General features: G+C 49.8%; 1 protein-coding gene across 2 annotated transcripts in view; it reads right to left on the bottom strand.

Annotated features, from left to right (window-relative positions):
* USP43 (ubiquitin specific peptidase 43) overlaps window positions 1-10,218 on the bottom strand; it is a 261,454-nt gene that overhangs the window by 57,474 nt on the left and 193,762 nt on the right. For both annotated transcript variants that reach the window (XM_019502165.1, XM_019502171.1), the window contains exon 8: window positions 1,082-1,193. In XM_019502165.1, the coding sequence (XP_019357710.1) occupies window positions 1,082-1,193 (112 nt within the window). The remainder of the gene's footprint in view (window positions 1-1,081; window positions 1,194-10,218) is intronic.

The following is a 10,218-nucleotide window of genomic DNA, read 5'->3' as shown; positions in this document are numbered from 1 at the left end:
CACTTGTCTGTGTTGAATCCCATCCTACTCTCATCTGCCCACCCTTGTAACCTGTCTAGGTCTGATTGTAGCCTGTTGCTTCCTTCTAGTGTGCCCACGTCCCCCCACATCTTAGTGTCATCAGCAAATTTGAACAGGGTGCTTTTCACCCCCTCGTCCAAATCACTGATGAATTGATATTTGGACCTGAAGGCTCCAAGCAAGACCAAGGTCCCACTGGTATAAGCGTTGCACATATACATAGCCAGAGACATTCTCTTCCCCAGAGAGTCTCAGGAGACAGACAGACAGACAACTTGTGGGAGGGGAAGCAGGTGCACAGAGAAGCAACCTGACTCACTAAATATCACACAGTAGGCCAGTAGCTGATTTGGGCACAGTTACTTGAGTTCTGACTCAAGGCTCTCTCACCTGCCCATGCTTGACTTTAATATGCATGGGATTTTCTCAGGCCCATCTTGTTACAGCTATGTTCCACCTTGGGAGCATCTAAACTTATGGCCATGCAGGCATTCAATATGCAGAGCTGAAAAGCTTGACAGCATTTTGCTCCACAGCAGGTTTGCCCAATATGGGCTGTGTGTTTTACAGTCACGGTCAGTATTGGCTGCATTTAAACAACTTTATAGTTGGTTTCCATCACTGACCACATGCTGCTTTTGGCAGCAGTTTAATGATAGACAATGCATTTAGTATGTTTATGTAGGATAAGTGGTTTTTTCACCATGCTGAGTGGGGGGCAGGGAGGAGAAAACCTCTTGTATGCACATCTGCATAGTAATATAAACTCCTGGGATCTGGAGTTTGATCTCAGTTACTTCACTGCCTTCAGATTTATGGTTATGTAGAGGAGAATCTGGCTTGGGGAGTCAAGTGAGCTCTTGGGGAAACTAGAAATGACACTGGGAACTGAAGGGTAAGATGGTCATCCTGCACTCTGCCAGGTCCTGGTATGGTCTGCTTCTGAGCTACTAGCTTGGCCAAGGTCCTTAGGTGAGCAAATCCTTCCCTCTCCAAGACCACAGACAGAACCTGCTGCCATCCACACACTGCAATGCAGGGGAGACAGGACTAGACTAACCTGCACCTGAGCCTCACTCTTCATCAGATAGCGCATCTTGCTGAGGATACACTGCTGGAGCTGCTCCCACGTTGTGCCTCTGTCTTCTCTCATCAGCAATGGTGGGCCAAACCTGAAAAACAGCAAGCAGTGGGTTGGACATGCCACTGAGAGGGGAATCTCACTGAACGGGCACCCTTGTCAAGCCCTCCTACAGATGTTTTCTGATACAGTGGTGGAGGCACAGATAAGCTAAGATTTACTGGAGGGGGATGGGGACGGGTGTCTTCTAACCAGTGAGGAGAAAGATCCCACAATAGTGTCGTGGATCCACATGTAGAAACACTCTAGAGGATTCTCTGGCTCCCCTGAAGGTCAGTGCGGGGAAGCTGTGCGGGGTGTTTTGAAGGCAGTGACCCTTAGGGGGTAACTAGAGGAGGGTCCTTGCGAGGGTCCTGGCTGAAGTAGCTAGCTGTGACTGAAGGGATGCTAACCCCAGGAGATTTTCACAGGAGTTTTTATGAGGGCCAGGTGGTTGTCTGAATGTAGGGTAAGGATACATTAGGTTTGTGTTTTACCATATTCTGCTGTCAAAACATTTGATCACTTTTTTCTTTTTTATACCACTCGTTCTTCCTTGTGACAAACCCTTTTGTTTTTCTGTTCCTTTACCAAAGTGCCTGTGGTAAAACATGATTTCTGGGCAAATTAAAAAGCTGGGCATGCCCATTCAGCAGAGTGGGAGGCCAATAAGCTTACACAACCCAAGTGTATACTTCTGGGAGCACCCCGACATCCTAGGGTTTTGTCACAAATAGTCAGAGCCCTAAAGCACCCAGCAGTGAGCTTGGGCTTACTGGTTCCAGCACTTACACACCCAAGGCAATGTAAGGCGGGAAGCCTAGGACAAGGCTGGAGTTGGGAAGAAGTGGATGATGCGGCTAATGCTGCTGGAACGGCACTGCTGAGACCCACACGGGGCCCGCTTGCATAAAGTGGAAATGCTTCTAACTAAATTGCATGCCATAAAGCAGAGCACATCACAAGGCATTTCCCAGCCGATAATGTTTTACTAGGCGCTTCAAGCACAGACAGAACGTTATTTAATGGGAATTGTGATGTGAAATGTGAATTCATTACCAGCCAATGGCAGTCTGTCAGCCAAGTGCATGTGTCTGAACTCCTACCAGCCTTCAGCCAGGGGAAGACAGTGTTTGGACAGACTGCTGCTCCCCCTCACTGCGGGCATGGGCTCTCAAACTAAAGAAGTGTGGGCTGTGCCTTGCGTCACTGTGGCCCAAATGGTCCAGAATAGCAAGAAGACCCTGCTAAGAGGTTCACAGCTACTTTGCCAAATCAGCAGCACAGCCAGGAACAGCAGCACCTTATGTTTCTCGTTTCCCAGTGATTAAGTACTAGTAATGCCTGCTTTATCAGGTCCATGTGCTAACTTCCATGCAGCCAGCTGTTGTGCCAAGCAACAAAAGGAAATCACTTGAAACACCCACTTCCCTATCAAATAGGGAATTGGTGGATGGATCCAAACACTTCTATTCAAGCAGGGGCCACAACATAAGAGCTTCATTGGCAGACCATGGAAGGCAGAGTGAATTCAGGAGTCTATACACCCCAGAGGCACAAAAAACACTGAAAGTTGACGGCATTTTTCATGCTTCTGGAGAGCCACCAAGTCCTAGAAGAGGTGCTGGCCAGCAGACAATCTGTAGGGATGGCTAGCCAAGGGAACAGTTTCCCTGCCCCTGCACCCAGATGACATTTCTTGGGCGGTGTGAGGAATACTTGTGTGAGGGATCATCACTCCAATGTTACCAAAGCAGTGATGCACGTATGGCATTCCAAAGCAAATGCCTCTGATACCACTGCATCACCCAGCTACTGAACATCTTACACTGGGTGCCTGTTACAATGGCAAACACCTTTGCTTGTGCCTTGAAAAGAGTGCATTCTTAGCTTTTGACATATCACTTGTAAAAGAGAATAAAATCAGAGCAAGCCTTGCAACCCTTTCTCTTGAGAATACCCCCTGCCTCAGCAACTCTGCTCCAGCGCAGCCTTACATCATCCATCATCTGATCCCCATGACCCCCGGAGACAGCCCCTCAACCTCAAATAATGCCTCTCCAGCAACAGACTATTTAATTCCAAGTCTTACCAGGCCACCAGACTTTGCTGCAGACTCCATTGCCATCTGCACCCCCTCATCAACACAGACCACATCATCACCGAACCAAGCAACACTAATTATAACACTGGGGGTTTATTCACCTGTTCCTCCACCAAAGTCATATACACCAGCACCTGCTTATATTGCCCCTTTGCTATCTACATTGGCCACACAAGGCAATCCCCATGTAAAAGAGTGGACACCATTTCAACACAAATCCAGAAATAGGCAAAAGCCCACGTGTAACATGGAGTCAGAGGCTTCCGTTACTTTTATGGGGAAAGTGCAGCAGGCTAACCTTGCTGTGCAGGCAGACAGCTAAGCAGAAGCTAGCTGCACTGCAACAAGCTTGCTGTGTTGGCAGATTTCCAGGGAGCCTGAGAGAAAAGGCTCCAAGCAGCTGACAAGCTGTGGCATGGAGGGGCAAGCTGGCCATTAGGAAAAAGAGGAACCCCCTGTGTATGATTAAAGAGTCACTTGACCAGAAGGGGCAGGACTTCAGGGCATATAAACCCAGCACCTGAGGCAAGGCAGGCAGTCTGGCAGAGCTCCTGGGAGAGAGGGGCTGCAGGTGACCTCCTAGCAAGCAGGCAAACCTCCCATGAGAGATGGGAGGTGCACTTGCCAGATGCCACTGACACAGAGTGGGGGAGACTTTTTGGTTGGAAGTGGTTGCTTGTATTTGCATTGCGGTTAAGTTTAACACTGGAGGACTGGGTTGTAGCCGTATGGAAGAATTGGAAGCCACATACCAGGAGGCCTGGGGCACTCAGGGTTTCAAGCCTTACAGATGGGTGAATGATAGGGGATAGGTTAGGGCTGAGGGCAAGGGCCTGTGCTCCAGGAATGAAAGAGAGCCAAAGTCTGTGGCCCAGGAGAGAGGGAGGCTGGGACCAAGGAGCCAAGCCAGTCAGTGCAAGTGGGCCTAGGCTTAGGAGATCACAGCTAGAGCAACCAGCTGGCCAAAGTCAAGAAGGCTGAAGCCTGGACAAGCTGGTGTGTGGATCAAGAGTAATATCCACAAGGCATGGGCATGGCCACAAAATCAGAGAGGCCACAACTATAGCCCATAAGGCAGTGCTGCCCCGAGGCGCTGATACGGCAAAGATGGCCACAGCTTAGCACCCTAAAGGCATGGGTGACTGGTGCCTCCTGAGACTGGGGGGACATAGTTTGTGGGTGGCAGCACTGGTGTTGGCAGGGTGGCGAGTGGCAACCACCCACCGAACCCGGTGTTGGCAGCTGATCCTGGGGGGAGGGGGGGCACATGCCCCTCCCCTCCCAATCAGTCGCCTATGCCTAAGGGCACATCTGCAGCTGACTGGGTGTGGGGAAGACCAGCTGGATGAGGAACTAAGGCTCATTTAGGACCCTGGGTGCAGCCTCCCTGTATACTATAAGAAACATGAAGGTGTGCCAGGTGAAGTAAAAAGGGAGTGTACCCCGAGGAGCCAGAGCAGGGCAGGGGATGCCTGGCCAGCAGAGGGTGAACATCCCTGGATGTTCCATCACTGACCTCAGAACAGCTGTCCTTTAAAGAAAATAATTTAAAAAAACAACTTGACCAGACTAAATTAATTCACAGACTGCGTTGTGCTAACCACAGTCTCAACAGAAACTATAGAGTCTTATCCTACTACAAGGACTAGCTGTCCCTCCAGATCTCAACTGCTTTGTCCATCTCGGTTGATCTAATCAATCTACTTATTACCTCTCTTAGCAGTGTCCCCTTCCCCTGACCTTTTCCCTTCTGTACAAATTATTTTCTTCCTACAAGTCCATTCATAGCACTTGACAAAGTAGGTTGTTTCCTACAAGAGCTCATGTCTCTCTGAACCTGTTAGGCCAGGGGTTGTCAATTGGGGGTATGTGTACCCCTGGGGGTATGTGTGGGCAGGCAGGGATGGAGCACTGCTACCCACCACCCCATGCTGCTGCCTCCCAGGAGTAGGGCTGGGGGGCAGCAGCTCCCCTCTGCAGGCTGCACAAGCACCGCCCAGATGGCCAGATGCAGCAGGGGGCAGCTCGCATGCAGTGGCCATCACCACTATCCACCACCCTGTGCCGCTGCATGCAACACCCCCACCCCCGTCCTGAGTCCAGCTGCTGCCAACCCTCCTCCCCCCATTCCACCAAAGTGTACCGAGAAGGGGTACACTCCTTTAAAAAGCTTGAAAACCCATGAGTTAGGCTCTAAGGTGCCACCCTGTCCTACCTTCTGCCTGACTTCAGACTAAGATGGCTAACCACCTCTGAGCTGCTGAAGATGGGAAAGACTTACAGGACTTTTATTAGAACAGCCACGCGTCTATTGTGGAAGTGTTTTTGTACTCAAAGATCTTTCCTGGTAAAGTTCACAGCCTGGAAAGGATGCGTGGGTGAGGGATGTGTGACCTGTCATGCTTCTCTCCACCACTGACTGATTTGTTGAATCGCTTAGCTCCCAGCTTTGACTTTTGCTACTTTTACTTCTCTCTTGCCTTCTAGACTGCTTCTTACGACTATGGATGGGCACAGGGGCTAGATAAAATGGGAGCCTTGCTCAGTGCCCAAACCAAACCCTGCCTGAGATCTCACTGGCCAATTCAGTTCTTATTCCTACTCCTGCTGCCCTGGGTTTCCTGGGTCCAGGCAGGACCAAGAAGAGAAACATCGTAAGACCAACCAGGAGAAGCTCTGATCATGGGCTCTGTCAGGTGCTGGCATGGCAACCTTTCAAGGCTTTTTACTAAGGAGCCTCCCTGTGCAGGGAAGGTGTCCATACTCCAGATAAGTCTACGTTTCGATAAAAGGAAAGAAAATCATGCTAAAATGAACACTGAGTGCCTATCAGAGAATAATGCCTGTATCTGTTGGGTTTGCTCCAGAAAAACGAGTGCAAAATGGTTGTTCATGTAACTAGAACCCATGAGGCACTGCAAGCTCAGATAAGCATCCATACATCTTGGGGCCTAGTGAAACCTCAGAGACCCACCCAGTGCAAGGGTGGAGTTAGGGGTTGGCTTTGCCAGAAGTTTCTAAAGCCTGCACTAGTTTTGCATGGCTACTAGCACACACGCATTGAAAAATGCATCTGTCTCTCCACCCTCCTTCTGCTCATACTTGGCCCAGTTAGATAGCCTCCTACAGAGACAGCCAGCAACACCCACCCAAAACCCAAATCCTGACTGCGCAGACTCTCTAGTGTCTCTTTGCTAACCTTCATGCTATTTATCTGACACACAAGTTAAGGCGCAGAATACAACCAGATGGCACACCGAAAAGCAGAGAGGGCACCAATCTAGAAAATAAGGATCCAGGGTTTTAGGTTCAGCTCGGTATAGCAACAGGGATAAATTCCTAAATGCTGGATCTAGATCCAAACCCTTTTGTATTCAGGACTCTTGGGTTTCATCTTAGGCACTGACTTGCAATGTGACCTTGAGCAAGTCACCTCTTTTCTCTGTGCCCCAGTTTCCCCATTAAAATTAACCACCTGTGAACAGCACTTACAGGTATAAAGGGCTAAGCAAGTGCTATCAAATAACTCTTATTCAGGCCCTGTCTATTTTACTTCTAGAGCACTACCAAACCGTACAGTTTCTCTTCATGGTCACACTGGCATATGTCACTTGAAACTACCAGTTCAACCACCAGGAGAATAAAGCCTATAAAAAAAAATCAAGATTGCATGAGTAAAGGCATCCCAGAAATATAAGAACTGTAAGAAAACAACTGATTTGTGCTTCAAATTTCCTCTGCCATTTATAGTGACATATGGGGCAAGGAAGTGCAAAGTGCCAGCCACAGCAATGGCAGAAGAAACCAAGAGGAGATAGAGACACATGTTATACACACTTTGATTAAGCAGGCTGCCAGGGTGCAGAGGAAGAGCAATAGGAACAGAATGAAGCCCAAAGAGAAACACACCGATACCCAAACTCACAGGCACGCACCAGGCACAAACCAAATCTGAGCAAGGTACAGGAAAGTGTCATAACAGGTGAAGCAAACTGAATAACATACAAACATGTGTAGTCCCATAACTTTTCAGAGAAAGAGCCCCTTGCACTCTTTTCAGAGAAAGAGCCTACAAAAGAATAACACAGCTATTCCAGAGCCCAAATCCATGCAGACCCAGATTTATATCCACATGTATATGCAGGCAGGCACGCACGTGCAAACACACACACAGAAATTCATGCATACACTCGGACACATAGAGATATGCACCCATGCACTCAACTGCACTGTCAGACACACAACAGATGCAGACACACCTTGGAGCTAGTTCAGCCCTGCCGTGAGCTGGCACCTTTCCTAATGAAGCCAGTGGGAGACGTGCATATGCCAAGGCTGAACTTGGCCTAGAGTCCCGGCAGGCGCAGCAAAATAGCTAATAGGAATGAGCAGAAATCCAGCCCTGCCTCCAGGCACATGGGAGGCGGCCGAGCCAGCTCCTCTCATTGCTGATCTGTGACCCGACAGTACTGACCCCACAGGGCTCCACTAGCTGCTGGCCAACCTCCTGACCCACTCTGGCTCCAAGCTGTTCCTTGCTCACGGTGTGCTATCAGGCCACTGCCGGTGGGAGACCTCTGGCTGTGGGAGAAATTGCCAAATCTCACACAAAATGGCCTTCAGCCTTTCCCTAGTAAACACATTGACACTCCCACCCCCTCCTTAGGAAGGCAGGATGAGTACAACCGACTCTGGACATTCGACAGCAACCAATCAAGAAGTGTTGGTGGCTCAAACAGATACAGCAATCCCTGGGAAAGTGAAGAGACCGCTGACCCCCTGAGCTGGCACTGGATTGGGACACAAGTGGGGATGCTCCTGACTTGCGTGTCTAGTCCTAACAGTACATGCTCCAAACTGGCTGTGCCTTGGCACGTATCTGCCTCCCCACACAGGGAAAGGCCAATTGATCCAGGACACATCAGGGAGCTGCAAGGGCAGAAAGCAGGGTATGATTCAGAGACCCTGGAATAAATACTCTTCAGCCTGTTGGGAGAGGAGAGGCTGGGGCAGGGCCACTGTCACAGAGACAATGGGGTTCTCTCCACCCTCCAGGCACTCCTTGCCCTCCAAGCAGCAGAATTCCAGATCCCTACTTCTGCCTGCCCATTACTTTAGAAATCCTTGGCTCTTGCATGATTTTTGGACCACCATGGCTCCATCACTTACACTACCATTACTTTAGAGACATTAGGGGCCTCACTGATTATGTGCTGGGTCTCCTCTCCAGTTGCTCCAATGCAGCACACCAGCGTGCAGCACACACTGCATCTCCTGAGCACTGGGAAGAAGCAGGCTGCACCAGGCATGAGGCAGCACAGCTTCACAGGACCAAAAAAGTCACTACTGCCTTAAGTAATCCATGGCTCTGTTAATGCATCACTACTGCTAGCTGCTCAGCCCAGCTAGCAGGCAGATGGGTCACAGATTGCAGTGATGAACCTAGTACTGAACTCTAGATAGAGCAGGTCAATATCCTAAAATCAAACATACCAGGGCCTCTGTAAGTGAAGCCCAAATTTCCTAGGACTCAAGTCTGGGAAACAGTCTAGGACACTCCACTGAAACCTGCAGAGTTGGAAGTAGTCTACTTCTGGTTTTAGTTCATGGAGCTGCCATAGTGCAGTGCTATGAGCTGGCTAATTTGCTGTCAATGGAGGTCCTTATCCCCATTTTACAGATGTAAGGCTGAGGTACAGAGAGATATAACGTGACTTGCCCAATGTCAGCAGCAAAACAAGGGAGAGAAACCAATTCCCCTGAGACCTTGGAGAGCACTCTATCCAGTAGGCTGCAGCTTCAGAGGGCCCCATTGTTTGCCCACTCCCACCCAAAGGAAGGTGAGTGGAGAGGGGCTTTCTAAAGTTATAGTTATCCACAATAGAGCATTTCTGCTGGTGGAGGACGGGGGCATACACTGTCCGGAGATTTTCCCATTCCAGTTCCTTTGGCTCTGCTGTTCCCCTCCTCCACCACAAAGAAGTGTAATTTGGGGTGGACAAGCAGGGTGCCAACCATGGGTGCTAGAACAGAGGCTCCCTGGGGGACCTGTGGGACAGCAGCAGCAGCAACCATGCACCGCAACTAGGCCAGCAGCAACCAGGTGCAGCAGCAGCAACAGCCAGGCCCAGGCAGACTACTCTGCCAGGAGCAGCCATGGACTTGGAAGCCCTGGAGCAAGTAACACTGACTCCTCCCAGCCCACTGTTCTCCAGCATTTGGCAACCCCCTCTTGCTCCCTGGCAGGGTTTTGACTAGGACTCAGCTCCTCTGCCCAGCAGCATTTTGCTTAGGGTGCAAAACTTGCTAATAATCAGACACACAGCAGGGCAGCTCCACCACCGGGACAGCCTCGTTGCATGGGACAGTGCTGGCTGCCGTTGTGCTGATTACAGTGACACACTCAGCTGCCACTGTTGCAGTAGGTGCTTTTGTACCCTCCCACACAGGTGGTGCCTGGAGCCTCTGCCCTGGTTGAACTGTCCCTCAGTCACCCCACTGTTCCTACTTATGCCTCTGCTACCATATAGCTTTTTCATTTGCTCTGAATTCTGCAGGCGAGATGATGGAGGCTGTATTACCAGGAGCACAAGGAGGTTCTAGTTCTTTTGTCCATGAGCCAACTTCCTCCAGGCTTTCAGTACCCCAGGACTGATTAGCTGTGACCCACTTCCCCTCCATGGGCACTCAACACAGATTTGATACTGTTCAGGGGCAGAGAAGTCACAGAGGCTTTGTCTTCCCCTTTTCGCTACAGAAATTCAGGACATACCCTGATACAAAAATTTAGTGCCTGAGGATCATTACTATAAAGCAGTATGGAGGTCACAGAAAATTACCTGCTTTCAAACAGGGAGATGGCAGCAGGGACTGTTCCCTGCAAAGACCCAAGCTGTACCCTATTCATCGCTTTCATAGTTTCATAGTTTCATAGATTAAGGGTCGGAAGGGACCTAGTAGATCTTCTAGCCCG

The sequence above is a fragment of the Gavialis gangeticus genome, unplaced genomic scaffold, assembly GCF_001723915.1.
Source record: "Gavialis gangeticus isolate Ggan-Ray unplaced genomic scaffold, GavGan_comp1, whole genome shotgun sequence".
Classification (NCBI taxonomy): Eukaryota; Metazoa; Chordata; order Crocodylia; family Gavialidae; genus Gavialis; species Gavialis gangeticus.
The sequence above is the reverse complement of the archived record's forward strand: the minus strand, read 5'-3'. Positions and strand labels throughout refer to the sequence as shown.